General features: G+C 36.3%; 2 protein-coding genes across 3 annotated transcripts in view; one reads left to right on the top strand and one right to left on the bottom strand.

Moving 5' to 3' along the window:
- Positions 1–115: 115 nt before the first annotated feature.
- On the bottom strand, positions 116–8,527 carry LOC121734276 (secretory carrier-associated membrane protein 5). 2 transcript variants are annotated; one of them, XM_042124772.1, is made up of 9 exons: positions 8,347–8,527; positions 8,175–8,276; positions 7,567–7,695; positions 5,138–5,342; positions 4,149–4,407; positions 3,402–3,519; positions 2,348–2,504; positions 1,674–1,721; positions 116–431 (listed from the first exon to the last, which is right to left on the bottom strand). In XM_042124772.1, the coding sequence occupies exons 1-7, from the start codon at positions 8,401–8,403 to the stop codon at positions 2,352–2,354; spliced, it is 1,023 nt and encodes a 340-aa protein (XP_041980706.1). In that variant the 5' UTR covers positions 8,404–8,527; the 3' UTR covers positions 116–431; positions 1,674–1,721; positions 2,348–2,351. The 2 variants fall into 2 exon arrangements, with proteins under 2 accessions (XP_041980706.1, XP_041980707.1); XM_042124773.1 differs by having other exon boundaries at positions 2,351–2,504.
- A 2,741-nt stretch (positions 8,528–11,268) lies between these two features.
- LOC121734274 (furin-like protease 2) overlaps positions 11,269–22,589 on the top strand; it is a 301,354-nt gene continuing 290,033 nt past the window's right edge. The window contains exon 1 of the mRNA XM_042124769.1: positions 11,269–11,474. The gene's annotated coding sequence lies outside the window, so the exon portion shown is untranslated. The remainder of the gene's footprint in view (positions 11,475–22,589) is intronic.

Genomic DNA, 22,589 nt, shown 5'->3' with positions numbered 1-22,589 from the left:
TATTCATGAGAGCATTGTGTATTTACATATCCAATAATGATGATAACCTGGCCCCTAGACAATCAATTTTATTGTGCAATATCTTATAGTTTATTTGACAATTAGATATTGAAGGCGCGCGATATTCAATATCAACCCTGGACGGTTAATAATGTTACGCAATACGTGATATTGCACAATAAACTTATCGTGTAGGGGTCCGCTAATATATGAATAATTGACAGAAGTGCAATGATTTGAACACTTCCTTTGACACACAAAACTTACATTAATCAATCTTTTACTCTGCTAGAACAATAACATCCATGCAAGATACAGCAGTATATACGAAGTGATTAAAACATCGTTTTCAATATGGCGATTGTGCCAAAATATATTATACCTACTTGCCAATCTGGGTTAAAGTAATCATGTTATCTCTCTCTTTGTTCCTGTAAATAAAAGAGAAGGCATGATATGATTAGCGATAACACAGAATAACGCAGGCAAGTACGCGGTTACTACACAGACGCTACGAAACGCAAAATGGGTGCTGTGTTATTTTGCATCTCGCTCTATCGCTTCGCGCTTCGCTGTGTTTACGTTTTAGGGCTAGCACTTACTTGAGACACGACATTCTTAGGACAGCCTGCCTAGCGTACGCCAACGAGATATCTCACTCTCGAGATAATTAAAAACTACTCGTCTCAAAATATCAAAATCTCGACATTATCTCGACCAAACTCTATAAAAATGTGTTATTTCGATGATAGATCTACGCGAGAAAAATGTTTGTCATGCTAGGGTCAATAGATATGAAGAGACAAACCATCAAATATCGAGAAAACATGTGTCGAGTGAGATGTCTCGTTGGCGTATGCTAGGCAGGCAGGACAGACTATACAAAATACATGATGAAGTAGTGCACGTACAAATATTTTGTATTGCAAGAGTTTTTAACACTGTTGTGTCTCAAGTAATCTAGCCTTTACCGATACAGTCCTTCAGTGATCCTATGACGCATGGGCCATGGGCCATGGTCCATGGCCAATGTCAGAACTGCCGCCATCTTGTAAATTGTCACTTAATAATTTAACGACTTTCGCGACACTTCTATGACAATTCACAATGTCATTCCAAAAAATAGTTGTCTGTGCCAACATAAAGGTGTGATACTTATATCTATATCTATGGTCAAATGTGAGTAAAGGTGAGCGCAGATATGGCCGCACCGCAGCCGCATTTTTCTAGTTCAACAACTAGTCCACTTGCGCCGCAGAAAACGCAGCAAAAACACGCGCGGTGTGGCCAAACCTTAACGTTACCTCAAATATGCTTCTATTGCAATGATTTATGTAAAAATAATCTTCATTAAAGCATATTTAAGCTCTGCAATCTTAACTAGCAATAACTAAGCAATCAGTGCTTTACAAGTCCAATATGCTGATGACTTAATCATAGTTAATAAGTTAAATAATATTTAAAAGAAACATTAGCGACACAGCCTTTGCACTGTGGCAACATGTTTATAATTTCAAGTGATTAAATACGATTAAACTACGTTTAACAAGATAACAATATTGAATTTTTGTTATGAAATAACATATTTTCGAATAAAACATAAATTAAAACAGTTTAAATTGTTAATGTATTCCAAAATTAAATATATTATCAATATCATTAAATTTCCTTACTATTTCAATAAATGCCGTACATGATGCTGTGTTGATTTTGATCGTTTTCTGAAAAAAAAAATATTACTTAATTACTTTTTGACACTAATATCTTTTTTAGGGTTCTGTACCCAAAGGGTAAAAACGGGACCTTATTACTAAGACTTCGTTGTCTATCCGTCTGTCTGTCTCCAGTCTGTATCTCAAGAACCGCTGTAGCTAGACTTCTGAAATTTTTACAGGTTGTGTATAATATCTGTTGCCCCTATAACAATAAATACATACTAAAAACAAAATAAAATTTAATATTTAAGGGGGGCTCCCATAAGTCCCATACAACAAAGGAGATTATTTGGCCTTTTTTGCTTTGTAACAATAATGGCAATAAGTAACACTTGAAATTTTCACAAAGGCCTTTACTTTAAAAATAATAATAAAATTTGAATAAAATAAAAATTTTAGCGGGCTTTCATATAAAAAACATAATTCTTGGCCTATTTTTGCTCTATAACGGTACGGAACCCTTCGTGCGCAAGTCCAATTCGCACTTGGCCGATTATTTATTTCAAAGTCGTGTAACTAAAATAAAACTTAGGCTTATGAAGATAGATCTAAGAACAGTAGTTTTGACATCAGCGCATGCATCGCATCAACGCGCATGCATTTTGACTGAGAACTCAGTTGTCAAGGTGTACTCACTCAGTAACGGTCGCCGGCGATCTGCGCGTTGACGGCTGCGGCGGCGGCCTGGCTGGCGGCCGTCTGGACGTGCGGGCTGCGCAGGATCTCCGTGGTGAACTCCGCCTGCGCCTTCGCCAGCGACGCGCCCGTCGATCGGTAGATGCGGTGCACCTGAAATACGTGGTCTTTATTGCAGGCGCGGTTGCAGCCTTAAGTTTTGGAGGGGGTCACTCACTAGTCACTGCACTAAAAATTTATCAGTGTTATAAGATAACTAGAAATTTCCTTTTATTATTTGGAAAGATTTTGAGATTTTTCAATTTGACCTTAGAATTTGGGGTGGGGGGTCATGTCCCCTGTGCCCTTCGGACCGCGCCTGCTTTATGTACAAAACGCAGTGTAAAAAATGTAAAAAAAATTCTACATAATGTAACTGTGTGGCAGAGCGAAGTCAACAACCAATGACCATTATATCGAAATTGTGTGTATTTACTTCAAAGTTTCATTTCTATCCATAATAATTACAACAGCCTGGTCAATAAACACAAAGAAATGCTTTCTCACTGTTGCACGCATATTGCATAGAATATTCATACATTCCGAACTATCTAATAGTTCGAAATGTACCCTGAACTACAATATAGCTAGATAAAAAAAAATAGTATTTTTTCGACTTTCAAAAGCTATTTTAAATTTTTGATTCAGTCCTCAGTATATCTTCAGACAAAACTTATTTTTTTAATAACCGCCTAAGACAGCGGTCGGCAACCTTTTGGCAGGCAAGGGCCACAAGGTAGCAAAACAAACTAAAGGCGGTCCGCAGGCCTCATTCTCGTATTAACCCTAGAAGCTCAGTATACCTACACATAATGAAGGGAAATAAGTTTAGTGTTTATTATAAATGACACAAACAGCTACGTTCTTAAGAGGCAATCACTATAACTGGCAATATTAGAAAGCACTGTTTTTGATATGTCATATAACTTATTCATAGCACAATCACGGGCCGCAAGTAAGACGTTCGCGGGCCGCGTGTTGCCGACCACTGGCCTAAGATATTTTTTATACCTTTGTCATAAGCATGACGTCAGCAACCAAACAAGTGATGAAGCCAATTGTCACCATGAGGGTGATGATGCCAGCCCCAATGTTCTCCTTGAACGCTCCAATGCTGGTGATCAGACCGCTGGAAAAAAGAATTGACATATTTATTATGGAGTTTTTAAGAGTTCAAAATAATTTATGTTCAAAATTTGGTAAGATTTTCTTAATTTCCAAAACATACATATAGTCATATTCTGTATCTATTGACAGTCACTCACAGACCTTCCCATGCAACACTACATCGTTTCGTTAAGTAAAAATAAAATAAAAATATCCACAGCCAAACATATAACTTTTTGGAAGTCGGTTAAAAACTAGCCTGTATTCTGACTACTATTCTATATACTAAAGAATTTCATTAAAATCCATTAAGTAACTTTTGCATGTCAGTAGAAAGGCGATAATGGTATAACATGTTAAGTACAAGTTAGACGATAAACGAATTACATGCGTTACGTGCTGTCATGCACGCATGATCGTTTATTATAGTGATTAATGTGAATTACATGCAAACTACGTACGTTGATTGACAAGTTCTTTAATTTTTCGTCCTGCAATATGTCCATTACATGCACGCATGATCGTTCGGCATGTCATGCAACAATTAATACTGTCACGTAAATGCATTTAATGCTATTTTTCCGTCTACAGAGTGCTTTAGAGCATTATTTCCTTTATATTCTACTCACCAAGACAAACATTACAACTCACCAAGAGCCTCCACCGCTGAATCCGATGCTCTGGACCAGAGTTATCAGCATTTGGAAGAGGAATATGAAGAAGAACACCATGAAATTGAACGAGGAATCACTCCGGAAGGCCTTGTATATGGGTCTGTACCAGCATACGAAGCTGAACGGTGTCAGCAGGATGAAGTATAGTACAGCCAGTCCGAACACTGTGAAGCCACCTCCGGCGAACATCATCGCTATACCTCCTACTATGTTTAGCGCCAGAACCAGGGATTGGACTGAAAAAAAAAACAAGCATTGGTCACCAGTTAGAGAAACAGATTGGGGAGATATGGTTTGGGGAAAATCTATTCTATATTATTCCATTAATTTCAAATTTTCAATACATAAAATAATGCATAGCTAGCGTCTCGGCGTTTTCGATGCTTTATGTCAAAACTCAAATCCCATACATTTTAGACATCAACTTTGCTATCGAAACAGGCGAATACATTTTAGTCAAAATCACAGACATAGATCAAGATAGATACCTCATGTCGCTCCATTTGTATGAAAACGAGCGTGCCATTTTTTATCATTTTTCATGCTAAGAAAAGTGCCCATTATCTAGGCCAACGTTTCTATTTGAATTTCTACAGCTCAATACGGCACTTTTAGTCATTTTGGCTTTTTTAAAATGCCGGTTGACGTCCGATTCCGATAGCAGACTAAAGAACAGACTTTCGAAAGACAAGCATTGCTCGTCGTGTGGGAGCGCGATATGGCACGCGAAGTACATACACATGCGGTATCTATCATGATTTATGTCTGTGGTCAAAATGCATTCGCCAGGGGCCTGGTTTGTCGCCAGTTATATTTTCGATTACGACACCACATCTAGTCCATTTCTTCCTTAAAAGATTGTCTGTATACTTGGAAACAATTTTGGTGTTGTTAACCATCACAATGTTTGCCATATATTTCAATTAAAAAAGTTCTCTAATCACCCATCCATTATCTAGTACTTACACATCCAAAGATGGTACAGGTGCCGGACGATCCTCTGGAACTCGAGCGGTATGTCCACGTTTATGTCCTGGTAGAAGCATGGCTGTACGGGACAGAAGGCTGGCAGGGGTGGCCAGTTGTTCCGTCTGCCAGCTGAGCCTGCCCGGAGCTCAGCTTCGCGCCTCGCTAACTCCTCAGCCTTGCGTTCCAATTCTTCTTGTCGCTTCTGTAAATGTTGAATAAAGTAAAACAGTGTACTAATGTGGCCTTTAACCTCTTTGAGGCTTCAGTCTTGAAATCAGCGGGCAGCGGGGCGGAAGCGGCGGTGGCGTTTAACGTTTTTCGTTGGTCGCGTTTCGTCAAACCCAACTGATTGATCACAAGTAACATTGAATTGACATGATCCGACCAAATGACGTTGGTCTGTGAACTGCCTAGGAATCAATTTCCTCGATAGTACATGGTACAGGACAATGACAAATATGGATAAGCCGTCTAGTAGTACTAGACGGCTTATCCATATTTGAGACTAGTACGCCGCGCGCCGCTATTCACTGCTAGACGGCTTATCCATTTTGTAAATCTATACATTGTCACGCGCCGCCACGCCGCCGTTTCCGCCCCGCTGCCCGCTGATTTCGAGACTGAAGCCTGAGGGTTCCTTAGATTAGTCTCGAAACTCTTATCTCCATCAATCAACAGGTCTCGTATAGTTTAGAGGGATTAGGATTTTGGGAAATATTTATGCTTTGCATGCATATGAGTACCATGCCAATAAAGCCTTAAAGCAAATAAAAAAAAAACATCAACATCTCCCTCACAGAACTCTTATCTATTCTATGTATTTTTTTAATTATAAAACGAAAGGCAAAAGACCTCCATTATCATCACCATCAGCCCATTGCTGCCACTGCTGAACGTAGGCCTCCCCCAAGATCTCCATGCTTTTTGCCTATTCTGTGTTTTGATGATAGCATACAGGCCCCCCGCTACCATAAATGCAATGTGTGCAATGCACACGGGCGCCATCCTCTAGGGGCGCCAAAATGTCATCTTTAGGGGCGCCAAAACCAAGGTCCCAAAAGGGGCGCCAAAATTCTTTTTTTTGCACACAGGCGCCAGTAGCCATTACATGGGGGCCCTGATAGCATACTCTTATCATTTTATTCTTAGAGTAATATTACAGCAATAGTAAATTGATGTTTAGTTCTTCCCTTTAATAAATTAAATAAATAAATGGGATAATTGATTAACAAATAAACAAACATTCACTGTAAAGTTACAGTATCTTTTGAGATTAGCTTATCTATATTTGATATCAGTCATTCATAATAATAAAACAAAAGCAATGTAACATTTGACAGCTGATTTTATCAAATTATTATTAAACAATAAAATAAAACAAATGAACTGTAAGCATGCTGGGTATATTCAATCTGTGATATTACCTTTAACTCCTTTTGGTGCAAGTTGAACAAAGCAAAATTGTTGTTAGCATGCAAATATTATATATTGTACTATAAGGCTGCCTTTCTACCAGAGCTGAGCGGAGCTGTGTTGCGAGGAATGTGTTTTTGAAAACCGATAGAATCGCTTCATTGACATAAGCTCTGGTGGAAACGCAGCCTTACCATCCTGCTAACAATGCCTAGCAATCTTTGATATTACATGTAATTTTTTTAAAAGCCTACGCTGTCCCACTGCTGGGCAGAGGCCATGGCATTTGAATTAAAATTACCAAGCACTATTAGCTGAAGATAACTTTTACAGGCAAAAATTAATTCTGCTAATAGTACATTTATTTTGTAGGTATTTATTGAGCAAGTGTTAAATATGAAGCATATTATAAGTACTATCAGAGAAGTTGATTCCTATGCAAATCGGGGACCTAAGTAGTTTGCTTGCGTTACGTCAAACCCAGCTGACAGATCACAATTAACATTGAATTGACATATTCGACCAAATAACGTTGGTCTGTCAATTGCATAGGAATCAACTTCCTTGATGGTACATATTATTGTTATTATATTTACAATAAAAAAGCTCAATTATTGTGCATATTTTAAAACAATATTACTTCTGACTATTACTTTTGAATGTATATTACTTGTAACTTATAATCACCAATTAAATAATTACCACACTAGTTAAATAAGGGTATTATAATAGTTTGAAATATTTTATTCCCTAAAGTGTGTTTTAAATGTAGTTATTTCGGTGCTTCTTGCCATAATATGATAAATTGATATGAGTAAATAGTAAAGAAATAATTCGAATTTTTCTTTAATGTACTTTATTTTATCTGAGACTGTTTTGTATGTGTATGTATACCCATAGTATGTGCTTTCATCACACCTACGCATAGAATAGAATCTTATTAGAATCTAAATATAATTCTTAATCTGACATTGGTGATTACAAAAAATTAAGAAGGATTTGTTTGTACTTACTTGAAAATCAGCTGTGGTAAATTCGGCAGGTGGGCCTTGCTGCTGGGGCTGGGGTGGGTTCCAATTGTTACCGCCCCCTCGCGGGGACACTGCTTGCATGATTGCTGGTTGTGTCGGCTGCTGCGCTGGCTGAAAGTTACAAACACATATTTTTGAAGCTAAAGTACAAAATCTGTTACAATATGAATGTGAAATGATTAGCTTGTAGATTAATTTATATTATTATTCTGAAAGTGCTAGAATTAAGTTAAAAAAACCTTTTCCTTTTAATCCACCAAAAATCTTAATTTGATTCATTAAAATACTGTTTTAAACAGCCTTTACTAACTTTATTCATGTGACAATTATAATAGTTAGCATATACATAAACATCCTTTTGTACATCAAGTTTTATTTCCCATACTTGATAGGCAACTGAATCATGCTTGCTGCCTACCAAAGATTGTGAAATACAAACTTGAATATTATATTTACAGGTATACACCTGATGACTACATCATTATTCATTAAGTATTTTGGACTGTGGTAGTAGTAAAACTGTGTTCATATAATATGTGCTACACCCACTAATAAAACCTTATGTGTCCATTTGACAAAAGTTATCTTACCACTGCTTGGTTCGCATTTTGCTGGCCGTCAAAAGGGTTGTAGTCGTCGAGTCCACGAGTCGCATTGTTTGTGTTCCTAGCTACTTGCTGCACCGCTGGGTCCTAAGAATAAGAACAGGAATATAGAAGGAATCCAATTGATAAAAATTTTTGTCGCCGTACTTTTACATACCGCAAAGGGATTGTCTATGGTTGGGTCACTGAAAGGATTATCTTCAAACTGCGACATTTTTTCTTGAACTACGCCACTTTAATGGTTGTGTGTACTTTGTAGATATTACAAAAATGTTTATTGTAATATTTTTATCTTGAAATTTATTGAGAGGTATCGGATAAATGACAGCTTAACGATGGTGACGAAATGACAGTTAAAATCTGGTGTTGCCATTCTTTAATTAATATCAAACAGATAATAAATAATCGGCCAAGTGCAAGTCGGCTCTCGCGCGCGGACGGTTACGTCATACGTGTACCATTATAGAGCAAAATCAGGCAAAAAATTGTGTTTTTTGTATGGGAGCCCCCCTTTTTTAAATATTATTATTAAATATTAAAGTACACATATAACTAATGACTTTGAGAAAAAATCAAGAACCTACCTGTTGTCATTATTGACATAGAGCGAAAAAAGCCAAAAAAATCACGTTTATTGTATGGGAGCCCTCCTAAAATATTAATTTTATTTTGTTTTTAGTATTTGTTGTTATAGCGGCAACAGATATACACCATCTGTGAAAATTTTCTACTCTCTAGCTATTACCGTTCTTGAGTTACAGCCTGGAGACAGACAGACGGACAGACGGACAGACAACGAAGTTATAATTCAAACGTAACAAGGACAACTTGGACAAGTCACAAGTTGTGAGACTTGTGACCTCAGAGTACCGCTACAGAGACCGCAAAACAACAGCTCGAAGGCTCGCATCGAGCCGCTCGAAGGTTCGCATCAAGCCGGTTTGATAGAATGAAATATATCGATTTAGAATTTAGAATAAAACTATCAAGCAATGCTGAATGTGTGGACGAAAGCCCGAGCCGCTGGTTTTGCTCGACGTTGTGGCTCAATCGAGCAAAACCGTATGTTAAGTTAGCTTATTAATTGAGTAGGTTTAAATAATATTATATAATTATATTACTACAATACTACTATAATAATTATGTACTACATCATAGCATAGTGTGCTGCATAGACTTAATATATACTGTCGTAAAGACCACCTGACAACCCGAAAATGCGTGACCATTTTCGATCTGTCAATGTGTGCATGTGCTAGTGATGTATATTTTACTATCGATAGTATAGTATTTTGTTATCGATAGTATAGTCCGTTCGAGTTATTTTACCTGAGTTACTATAAGAAATAAATAATATGCAACTTTGACAGATTTGTATTTCAAATTAGGTTTCATAAATTTTAATTGGCAAAAAAAGGTGACAATTGAAAAGTAGATACACATTTTCTTTTGGAATGATTTTTCAATCGTCGGATATGTTATGACATATTCTTATAGGGGTAAATAATATACACATAACACATTATAAAGTTGCTTATTTATTACTCAGGTAACATCTATCTGGTAAATCAGCCCTTACATTGAAAGTAAACGTTGAAAGTAAACAACACACTATACTAGTATATTATATTTTATTCTTATTATCATAATATTTTTTATTACAATTATTTTTAACCGACTTCCAAGCAGGAGGAGTCTAGACGTTCGGCTCTGGATATATTTTTTAAGTATGTTCAACGTTTACTCCGCCGTTTATGAACCGATTTTCAAAATTTTTCTTTTGTTGTACATTGTATTGTTTCGAGTAGGTATCATGATCACAAAAGTGGTGGTCTGGTGATGGAAACCATGAGAAATCGAGGTGACTCCTTGATATTCAAATGGGAACATATGGTCCCAGAAAACGTTCAAAATCTTTCGAGTAATAACCTTCTTGGGATTCCAGCCAACACGCCAATTAATTTCAGCCATTTTCCTCTTATTAGAGGATCTTGAGGGAATCTGTAAAACAAATGATTATGATATATAAATATATAAACCTTCCTCTAGTTTTAGAGTCACTCTATATTATAGTAGTTATATTATATTAGCTATTATATTAGCTATATTATACTATACTATATCAGTTAAAATAAGATAATATATCCTTTTTAGTCCGGCCGCACATTATCCGAATTTCTGATAACAAAAATCGGACGCCCCGCCCCGCTCATACATTTTGACACGTCAGAAATTCTTTTAGTATGATGGGTCTACAACAAAATGTATGAACAGAGTGCGTTCCACCGGGCGTCCGAATTTTTCTGATCAGAAATTTCGGATAATGTGCGGCCGGGCTTAAGGTGATAAATATAAAGGTAAATGATTTTTATTTTAGTTTTATGTTATTGTAAAATATCGATAAGCATATCGATAAATTTGATTCAAGCACTAGCGTATTTGTAAAAAAATTTGATGAAAAATGTTTCTTCAAAATTTGTGTAATATAAGAACAATAGTACCTTTAGTTACGCAAAATATGAAAGTGAAAGGGAGGATTCACAATATTTTATTAGAAATAGAGAACAAAAGACAGAATATAGCAAAAATAAACACATCGTAGCAATTAGGACATGAAGATTAATTACCTGTGAAATGTATATTTTTCAGGATTATTCTTATGATTTACACTGCAAATACTTACAGCACAAGTCACAATTTTTAAATATAATAATATTTATTAAAAATAACAAACAAATTGAACAATATATTATTGGAAATACCGAAAGGGCATAAAAACGACTGACGACTTTTGACGACCTGTCAAATGAAAGTGGTTACAATTTTCATTAGACTGCCTCTCTCTTTTCATCTTGTTATAATTCCATAAAGGATTTTCTTATCTCTCACATTCTTTGTTGGTCTTTAGCATTATCTGGTTTATGGTGTGCTGGCTGTGTGCACTGCGAAACAAAAAAAAAGTTTTTTAAAGATAAATTATATTTTACTATGGCAATACCAATAGTTGCTGTCAAGGTGATATCTGTCAACTGTCAGTTTATCAGTACTGTCAAAAGGGCAGCTGTTTATGTTTTGTATTTCAGATTTAGCGATAATTTATTGTATTTTTTGTTACTAACTTATTGTTTTTGAATGGACGTTTTATCTTGATAACATCGCGGGGACGATATTATTTATAATTCAGTGCTTTTATGTACCATGTTAGATGTCAGAAGGTGTTTAAGTGGTGTATAACGTGCTTGTGACTGCTTCATAATTGTATGCAAAAAGGAGTAAATAGAATCGGTAAGAAATAGTATTATTTTGTCTTCTGGCCTATAAATCTTCCTAAAGTTGGTATCTAGAGAATTTCCAAGTATCTATCAAAGAACTGAAAACATTTAAACATGACTTTAAGTACTTATTACATCTTTCTCCTTTCAGTTGTTCCATTTAGTTGAATGTAATTTCTTACGATATTTGCGTAATACAAACCGGTTACAATTATTCGTGAACACTTAGGCTTACAATTCCAAGTCACCTAAAATACCTTTTAGTAGGCATTACTGAGTGAAAGTTGTTTGTGTTATATTGTGTATTAAAATTATAAAAATTTTACTTTCCCTTAAGATTTTTTGACTGATGGATAATTAAAATTCCCCTTTACGTCAAAACCTTTCTGTTTTGTCACATTTTATTTTTGGTCCGACAATATTATTTAAATATTTACTGCGGGAGCTTTAGGTAAATAGGTACTGTTTGGCTAGGCTACACTAGCCTGCCCCAGCACCTTTTCCATAATATAAAATGCCTTATGGCTTTGCTCATTTGTGTAAAAACACCAGCATTCCATGGCAATATTTGTGACAAATCAGTGGAGTTTGTTATGAGTATAGTCATCTGTCATGCTGAAACTTGCAAAATTCCACCGCATACAATGAAAACACTTCATACTGTAATTATTAGATGATTGTATCTATCCAGGCCATACTCTAGTTAGTAGGCAGGCACCATGACAATTAATTGTAATGAATAATTTATAACTTTCATTATTTATTTTACAAAACCCATTCATTCTAACAGACACGGTAATTAGTTTGATAATGCACTATAACTGGAGCGTGACGTTTTGTAGGCGGAGCTCCTGATTGTAAGTGATGCTGAAAGATATCACTAACTAGCCTGAATCATCAATGCGAGTCAGGTCAGGGATACAATATAATGCTTTAATTAATATTGAATCCCTGACCTGGGATACATTGCAATATAATTTTGTAAAAAATTAAGTAACTGAATAAGAATTATTTTGATTTTTTATCAATGATTTTATGTTGAGGTTTGATTTAAATATTTCAGTCACTTCTGTTAGTTGAAAAAAAAATACATCAATGTTTAGTGTGTGATTCTAAGATAATGACTCACTGCAAAGAACAATGGTTTTGTAAGTTGCATATTATGTAGGATAGGCTCCGCTAATAATAATCTGTTAAGTAATCACAGTGTATACTTTGTTGTCATCATCCATCACTATTCCATAGACCGACTTGATGATTGACTAGATTTTTTAAATTTAAGTTTATTGATATTATGAGTTTCCTTGCACCAGTCTGGGTTAATTTTACCCTTGGATCATGGATGTGATCTTAGTATTTATAAAGGACTAGATGACGCCCGCAACTCCGTCGCGCCAAAATTCGTTTATCGCGCGGGAACCGTACATTTTTCAGACAGACACTTTTTCACATTTATATTAAGGTGACGCCGCGTTAAAGTAAAAAACCGTGTTGGATGTGTTTTAGAGGCCGGCCTCTCATAGAAAACAAGCAATGGAACAGCATAAAATGGAAAGGGCGTAAGCGACAAAATGGTTTTTGTCGCGTAATTTAACCCTTAGCTGGTTTCGCTACAAAAAGGCAACGTATCTGGTATCGGGGGTAAAATAAATAAAATAAAATATCTTTTTATTCAAAATGGGTATCATGATACACTTTTTGAAAGTCGAACGAAGAAACTACGTTGCCTACCACCGGTTCGGGAACTACCCCGCCGAGAAGAACCGGCGTAAGAAACTCGCACGGGGCCATCTTTTACTAAAAAAATGGAAAATTACAATGTAATGGCTTACAGATGTAACAAAAATAAAAATAAAGTAACCTGCATGGAGCCACCCTATTCCCAAGGTGTGAATACACTTTAGCACACAAACGTTCTTTAACTGCTTTTTAAAAATTGTTTAAAGGTAGATTTTGAACATTTTCTGGGATTTTATTGTATAGGCGTATACATTGGCCTTTAAAGGATTTGCTTAATTTGGCTAGTCTGAACATTGGTATTGCTAACTTGTTCTTATTTCTAGTATTTACATTATGATTATCACTTTTCTTTTTGAAAACATTTATGTTCTTTCCAACATATAAGAGATTTTCCAAAATGTATTGAGATGCGACGGTCAGAATTCTTATTTCTTTAAATTTTTCTCTTAGAGTTTCCAAAGATGACATCTTATAAATAGAACGAATAGCCAATAAACCTTAAAAAATATATAAAAACAGCTTTGTTTCAAATTAATTAGTTTTGTATACTGAAATAAATCTCTTAATCTAAATAAATTTCAGCTTTTAAGGCCAATAACATTCATGAATAATATTTTTTTCCTTATATAAAAAAATATCTAAGTTTTCGATCGTACTTAGACGACTGTTACTTTAGGAGCCCTTAGGAGCCCTTAAATATTATACATGTATTTAAACATAAACATATCTTTTATTTCTTTTTTATCTAGTTTTTTTTTATATAATCTAAATAATAAAACACATTCATTTCTTTTGATATCGACTAAAAATAAAAAAATGACAGCAAAACCAGAAACCAAAAAATGCTCGTAAAATTTTACTATTTTGTTTGTGATTTTGGCAACATTTTCTTTACATTACAGTAATAAGCACTTGCTATTATACTCGATACACATTCTTTGCTTCTAGAATTTTAAGAATCTGAAACTGTACGGTCTATGATAATTTCGCTAGAATAGCTGATTTCCTTCATCTTCTTACGATCGTAAACTGTTTCACGTTGCAGACTGTTATAATAGTTTTCTGAGAGATGTATCGAAAAAATTATTAAAAATCATTACAAGGTACCGTTGAAAAAAAACATACACTTCTGGTATCGGGGGTAATTTTTGACCCCAACACTTACATGTAACTTCACTTTCAGCAACAGTAGAGCCGCGTACGTTCGTCATCCGCCGCACCACCCGACGTCACGAGATTACACAGAATCAGAAGAGTGTACACTGTACATGTTTAAATAGTAAAGATATCATAGAAAATTCGAACGCCTGGGGTAACTTTTGACCCCCGATACTAGTTAAGGTCTGGCCGCTGCGGCCTGGCCGGTAGTGCGCGCCCGGGCGAGTTTAGACGGATAATCTAGTCCTAAGCCCGAGCGCGCACTAGCAGCCAGGCCGCGGCGGCCATCGAAAGTATGGTGTGGCCGCTGGCCGCGTTGCGGCCAGGTGCGCGTTGTCTATGGCGGTTTCATACTAAGGTTATATTCTCGATGGCCGCAACGGCCTGGCCGCCGCGGCTTGGCCGCTAGTGCGCGCCCGGGCTAAGGTGTAAAGACTCTCACGGTATCCCCAACTGTTTTGCAAATATTATTAACAAAGAATTATGATAGATGATCGACTTGCGACACCAAAAGCTTTCTCCGGAGCCCTAGGGCGCCGCGGCCTAGTTTAGGAGCTTTACTCTGCATTTTTATCTCGCAGGGGAGGTTACAACCCTACTTTAACCCCAATAAAAAGGCAGTAGGCTTCGCTTAATAGACCGAGTTAATAATGTTGTCGCTTCTAATGAAGCTTACACGACTCCCCCGTATAAAGTACACTAACTCAGTTCATAAAAAGTACCACTAAAACTGTTTAATGTTCGCTTTTGTACGTGATCGTCGGGTTCATTACACTGCCGATTTTATATGACCTGAGGAAATAAAGTGGCTTATAAACCGGACTTGCATTTAGTATCGTGTGAAAGTTATAACTTACATATTTTTTTTAAAGACCACATTAAAGCTACGTTGGCCTATGATGGATTACCAATTTTTCATGATTGCAAAGCTGTCGATCATCTGCCTGCATTGTATAGTTCATATTATAATGTTATTTTGTGGTTTCGGATAATGATGGAGGATCGACTTACGGCGCCCCTTTTGCAAAGCCACGGCGCACCAGGCCTTGTACCATGAAACTGTTTTGAGACTCAAATAATCGGACGAAAATGTTGCGTCCTACTGTAACAAACGTGAAATGACGTTGTTAGAGCAGGACACGGCATTCTCGTCCGATTGTTTGAGTCTCAAAACGGTTTCGTAGTAGACCTACAGGGCGCCGCGGCGTACAGTTTGCCTGCCTTATACACTTGTTCTGGCCAATAATATCTGTGTTTAACATAGTATTGTCGAATCGTATCTTCCAAGTCATAGCACTCGTCGAAAGTTTCGTCGTAAATTGACGATTATCGAGGTGTGGGCGTCGCCACTCGTCGTATTGTCGAATCTCCACGGGGGAAGTTGAGCTCATGTAATGCATCTTCTTTTTCGTATTATTGAGTGTATTTTCAGTATGTGTTGACGTACATTTCTTTATTTATTTAAGGGCACATCTTAAGATTAGGGCCGTATTGTTTGTGATTAATTTTGCTCATAAAATACCTACTAAAATCGTACCTACGTGGCTGTAAAAGGGGTTACTCTTTACTGGTGGCCATGTCATTAGCATGGTCTAGATCTAGGTACTTAATTCCTATGAGTCTTTTACATTTTCGACATTTATAGCTCGCCGACCACTTGACTGTTTGAATTCAAACAGGCGCACGAGTCTAAGAAGAGCCGTAAGCCCAGCCTGTTCTTAGGCCGGTATAAATAGTCAGTACTTAAGATGCGCCCCGGTCTCAGGACGCGATTCGGCTCTATGATTCGTCCAAAATTTGACAGCCAACCAATCACAGTGAACTGTGAACTTGAAGCCTGAACCGTGTCTTGAGACCGAGATACATCTTGAGTACTGACTATTTATACCGGCCTTAGTGATTTTGTTACGAAACTGGCCCATAAGCCGAGACGTTTTCTTTATCGCTTCTTTTTAAGATCGCCAATTAAAATTTATGAAATGCATTCAATAAAGTCGACATTCGACTCACATATTTAGTTGACATAACATTATGTCAATTCCATACATATTTTGATCGGCGATTCTATAAAAAAGCTATAGAGAAAACGTCTTGGCTAGAGGCTCTGATAGGCGTGCGTTGCAGCAGGGAGTTTCATGTACAAAATATATTACTGAACGGTTTGAATGTTGATGCGATACGGATATATCGGAAACGGATTTTCCGATGCGATGCTGTAGCCTTCTGATCTGCCGTAGTTTCTTTTCGGTAAAGTCAGTGTCACTAGGAAGTGGTTTTTTCGTGTCGTGTACGATGTAGATAAAAGGCGGATACGGCGATTGTGTAATTCGTGAGCGAGCGGGGGACCTTGTTGTACACTTTAAATATTATACCCAAGGTTTAATGTAATCGTAAATATAATCATAAATTTTAATTATATTTAAAACAGGTTCGCGTATTACAATAAGACTTCCTTCATGTTTGCAGTAGAGCCGCAGATCGCAGTATTTTATGGACTTTTTTTTTTATGAAAAAAGGAGGCAAACGAGCAAACGGGTCACCTGATGAAAAGCAACTTCCGTCGCACATGGACACTCGCAGCATCAGGAGAGCTGCAGGTGCGTTGCAGGGTAGGGATGGGAAGGGAAGGGTATAGGGAAGGGTAGGGAAGGGAATAGGGTAGGGGATTGGGCCTCCGGTAAACTCACTCACTCGGCGAAACACAGCGCAAGCGCTGTTTCACGCCGGTTTTCTGTGAGAACGTGGTATTTCTCCGGTCGAGCCGGCCTATTCGTGCCGAAGCATGGCTCTCCCACGTGTAAACCTGTCGACTTTTAAATACTTGTACATCTCTTTGCAGGGAATTATTAAACTGTACTGTCAAAAAACTTCAGAAATATTATACAACTGACTATATACCTGAGACTGTAACAAAACAAAGTGATAATATTTAAGGGTGTTTAACACGGAGATAGTACAAAGAGGAGCTGCGGGGCTAAAATGGTCGCTTTGAAGAATCATGAAATGAATCATAATATTATGATTCATTTTTCTAAATCGCAATATGCAACTCTGCTTGTAATTCATTTCTGTATTTTTGTACTGATTTGACATTTGTCAGTTTGACAGTTTTGACAATTCATTTGCTGAATTGATTGAGAGGAATTGCTAAATGTGACCGTTTTAGCCCCGCTGGCCTAAGCAACTGTGCACTGTGATTTTCAACTAGGTCCTGACGTCATCATTGTGACACCCTCACCGCGCATTGTCACGCGTCGTTTCTTAAGGAAATTTGATTACGACACCTCCTTTTTGTTTTAGCTCCGTTGTGTTTAATGTGTCTCTTATTAGTAGTTACTAGCTATTTGACCGAACTTTGCTCGGTATTCGATGAAAATGTCATTTTCTGAAAATGATTCCTATCATGATCGATTTGTCGCATATATATATATATATATATATATATATATATATATATATATATATATATATATATATATATATATATATATATATATATATATATATACAGGGTGTCAAAAGACCGCTTCCGATAACTTCGTGGGGTTATTATAGGGCATGAGATATATCCATTGGTGCAAGAAATTTTCATGTAATCGCCAATTTTTAAAATAGTCAAAATTTTCAACACGCAATGTATAATGCGTGCAGTTAATGCGCGATAATATCGCCCGCCGCCGATGAATGAAACCCCGGGCCGAGCCGGCCCCCCCGCGCCGCCCGCGCCGAATACCGCGCGCGCGGCTCTGCGCTAGTCATGAGTTAAGACAAAACAGCTGATCGTGGTGTGCCCTATACCCTAGCCCGTAGGTACCTAGTGAATAAACCACCAATATTGTAATGATAAATTACAATAGTTTACACGATTTAACAAAATGTTACAATTTATTAATTACCGTTTCTCAGGTTTTTACTCAAAAATACTCAGTTTTTACTTCCGGCCAAAAAGGAAAAGAAATCATAATTCACATCCGATCATCATCCGATTTACACATCTGTAAAAATACATACACAGTTACCTACTGCACCTATCAATACCTATCAATGGAAAACATACGTGATAACATGTTCACTGACCTGTGATCAGCTGTCTGCTTTTATGAAATGCAGTTCGAACTGTGCTCCATGATCCATCTAACTCGATGTAGATTGCAGAGTTATTCAACACTTAACAAAAGTAATTACAGGAGACATTCCAATTCTTTAAACACTTTTTATTCCACTGTTTAAACCGCACTATCGTCTATCGACGACGATGTTCACCTGTTCCTTAAAGCATCGCACATTCATCGGACGTATCTTGTCACGGCCCGTTATTAATTACAAACATAAAAAAAAATAGTTAACAATACACAAAACAAGCAATAATATGACAACATCTAAACGTAAAATTACAAAACTTAAACAAAAACGTCACAGTACCTACACCAGCACGGCGCGTGTTAGACAGCCGACTGAACAAAATTGAAGAAAAAACTTTGTAAAATAATAGGGATGTATCCCTGTGCAATGTGAATATTTTGAGTAATCGATAATTTTTTTATCGATAAATCGTATTAATTGTTTTACATACGAGTACGTATTGATTACTGTCAAACTAAAAATAAACAAATACCTACTCAATATTAAGAAAAGCGACAATAATTAAAAGTTATTTAATTAATTAGGTATTAAAGTATTTTAGACGCGCATAACGCGTACCACGGTATAACAATCACTTTATCACGGTAATGTAGGTATCGAATTTAAAAAAATGAGATGAGATCTACTAAATAATAGTTATAATTTTTATTATTTAATGGTAATTTAAATATCGACTAAATAGTATTGAATTTATAGGGTACAACACTTAGATTGTCCTTGAAATGGATTAGCGACACGTGCGTCGGGCACCTGCACAGCGGCGCGCTTTGTCGGCGCCGCGATCAAAGCAAGCCGCCGGTCGGTGTCCTTTGACTACTTCCGAAAGTCGATACACGACGAACATTATTTCAAAAATTAAAATAGATTTTTAATTTAGTAGCCATTTGAGCATTGAGGTAATAGGTTGTTAGAGTTGTTAGGAGATAAGTTTGATTTTTTAACAATTACTTCAAGTATCAAAACGTGGTAGTATTGTGTAAAGTGTTAATAATTGATTATTATTTCAGTTGTAATAAAATACTTTGTGGTGGTTGATACATTTCGTTAACGAGAAGTTTTTTTGACGTTCTTGGTAGTGACTGGTCTTATTGCTTGGTGTTAAGGACTATTTTCAAAATGCATAAAGAAGTAAGAACACTTGAACTCAACATTTTTCACGTAAGTTAATTGCCAGTTTTATGTATGAGGTTTTTTCGTGTATCGTCTGTTATTTCGATTGATAAGTGACGATTGCGGATAAACAGTTCATCCGCATAGGTTTCGTTACTTACGATGAACTTTTTAACTAGTCTAATAATCTTAGAAGTTTGCCATACTGTCGTAAGTTGTTACACATGCACAGACAGTTACTTACAGTTTTCTACATGAGCTACCATTAAACTCTTAACACTGCAAGTAGCTTAGATGAGAGGTCAGAGGTCAGAGTTCTAAGTTCCACGTCATGGTGACCTTCATGGGTTTGAAATTGAAAAGACATACATTAGGGTTTCTGTGTGTTCTGTCGTAAGTCGTAACTCGTAGTGTATCGTCATTCGTCGCATACGACCTTTCGACTTAGCGTGCGTAGGGCGGAGCTAACAGCTGATTAACGCGGTCAACGTTCTCGGGTATGTACTCGGAACACGAGAACGTTGACCGTGCGCTTGCAAATGCTTATTGGGGTAAAAATAATAAAATTTAAAAAAATATTTTAAAATATTTTTCTATGTGGTTTATTATCATGTTTAAAGGGTTTTAATTATAAAAAAATAAAGAATAAAAAATTAAAAAAATAAAAAAAAAAATTAAAAAAAAATACATATTCGTAATCAGAAAATGTAGTATAATCATACCCCAAAGTTATCGGAAGTGGTCTTATTACACCCTGTATATATATATGCGACAAATCGATCATGATAGGAATATATGTATATTATATATATATATATATATATATATATATATATATATATATATATATATATATATATATATATATATATATATATATATATAATATACAAGAATTGCTCGTTTGAAGATATAAGAATACAGAATAAAGAGTTCATTTTGAAAGTAGCGCTGAAAGAGTTACTTTTGACCTCTATGTTAATATGAGAAATGCCCCAACATCATGAATTTCCCCATACAAACATTAAAAATGTTTTTTTACCGCTGCTACTTTCCCAGTGAATTGATTTAACCCATCAAGCCCCATTTAAGCTTACCAGTGAGCGAGACACAATAGAATAACAATAGATTTCCAGGAATCCACGATCGAAGGATTAAAATATTACAATACTAGCGACCCGCCCCGGTGTCGCACGGGTATAAAATATAAAAATTGCTCCAGTAGTTCGCGAGACCCTTTCAAATAATTTCCCCAGTTTTTACCACATTCTCCTATTAGTCTTACTGCCGCACTCAGAGTGGAACATTAATAACTTAAATGTAATTAATTCAAAATTTTGACATAAGCCCTATACATTATCTGTCAAACTCTTCATTTAATTGAAGGTTAATCTTAATTAAATATCGGCGTTAGCGTGATAAAATATGGACTATCTAACACTGAAAGAATCATCGAAAAAAAGTTTAAAAGATTAAAGGGAACAAAGGGACATGAGGGGAAAAAAAGCGACTTTGATTGATAATACGTATAGATAAACTAAATAATAATATAACTAATTTTTACAATCGCTGAAGCTGCAGCTTTGGCAACATGTTTGACCAAAACCCTCGGCTTGGACTAAAAATCAACGTTGAAGCCTGAATGTAACAACAGTAAATAAACTTGACTTTGATGTTTATGAGGTTTAATAATGGGAAGCCGTTAACATTTTTAACCCGTTCGTAATTACTGCAGTTAAGGCCGGTGATTTAAACCAGTTTAACTGAAGCAGTTAAACTGCCTGGCCCTGCCACTATAGGAAACATGATGGGAAGTTTGTTTATTAAATAATATAAATATAATATCTATTATCTATCTTTCTATATTCTAAGTATATTGAAATAAAAAATCGGCCAAGTGCGAGTCGGATTCGCGCACTAAGGGTTCCGTACCGTTATAGAGAAAAAATAGGCCAAAAGTTGTGTTTTGTGTGGGAGCCCCCCTTAAATTTTAATTTTATTATTAGTTGTTAAAGTACACATATAATTACGGATTCTGTGTGTCGTTTGCTCGGGGTCCGTCGTCCGTACGTCCTTACTCAGAATTTCGTGAGGTCGTGAAATCCATTTTTTGCCTGTTGCCATTTAACAGATTCTGATGATTTTTTTTATAGAGATAGGTAATAGAGTCATGGAAAAAGGATATAATTTGGGATGTAGCCTGTAGGACTGAATAGATTTTGTAATTCCGTTGTATACCGTGTCTTATATTGAACCTTTCAATAAGTTTACACAAATTTCGCACATGCTGATGTGTTTCGAAGTTTGGTTAACAAAACTCAGGCCTTTTTGCAGTGCCAACAAAATATGTTCATATTATGTATAAAATTAAATGTCATGTTTTTAATACTTTTCATCAATAATTCTTAATTCTTATGACGTGTTTCTTTCAATTGTGTAGGTGTTGTATTTCTTTCCCCCTTTACTTATTGTAATTCACTAAGGCTTAAAGTACAAAATAAATAAATCGTAAACGGAACGAAATAGAATTAACCCTCAAAAGGTCGTTTGTCTGATTGGTACCAAAATCAAAAGGTATTAAAGTTAATTACGTACCAACTTAGTGCTCGTTCTCCCTCATTCTAGAATTGATTGATCCCTCTGATTACTCACGTCCATTACACAAATTAAACATAAAAACCCATCCGTCTGACGAGTTCGTTTGATTCACCGTAGGTATGCGCACGTTAGAACGGGTGGTAGCGAAGCGGGCATTTTCTATACACCTTGTATCATCTATCGTTAATGAATATCGATGGAAAATGCGGCGCATTCCATCGTATCGTCATAATGTACGCGTACCTTACCTCATCCATCGTTTGGATGTGTTTTAATGGAATGAGCGTTATTTTTTATTGCCCCAGCCTGCGGTTTTATTGTGGAGCGTTTACATTCCGGTGGAGATTTACTGTTTTTTCTGATGACATAAGTTGGCTGC

Source organism: Aricia agestis, chromosome 15 (assembly GCF_905147365.1).
Source record: "Aricia agestis chromosome 15, ilAriAges1.1, whole genome shotgun sequence".
Classification (NCBI taxonomy): domain Eukaryota; kingdom Metazoa; phylum Arthropoda; class Insecta; order Lepidoptera; family Lycaenidae; genus Aricia; species Aricia agestis.
The sequence above is the reverse complement of the archived record's forward strand: the minus strand, read 5'-3'. Positions and strand labels throughout refer to the sequence as shown.

Coding starts and splice junctions, on each gene's coding strand:
- LOC121734276 (XM_042124772.1), bottom strand. CDS start 8,403: ATGTCGCAGTTTGAAGATAATCCTTTCAGTGACCCAACCATAGACAAT. Junction 7,696..8,174: donor AAAATGCGAACCAAGCAGTG/GTAAGATAACTT, acceptor TGTAACTTTCAG/CCAGCGCAGCAGCCGACACA. Junction 3,520..4,148: donor TTCAGCGGTGGAGGCTCTTG/GTGAGTTGTAAT, acceptor TCTTTTTTCCAG/CGGTCTGATCACCAGCATTG.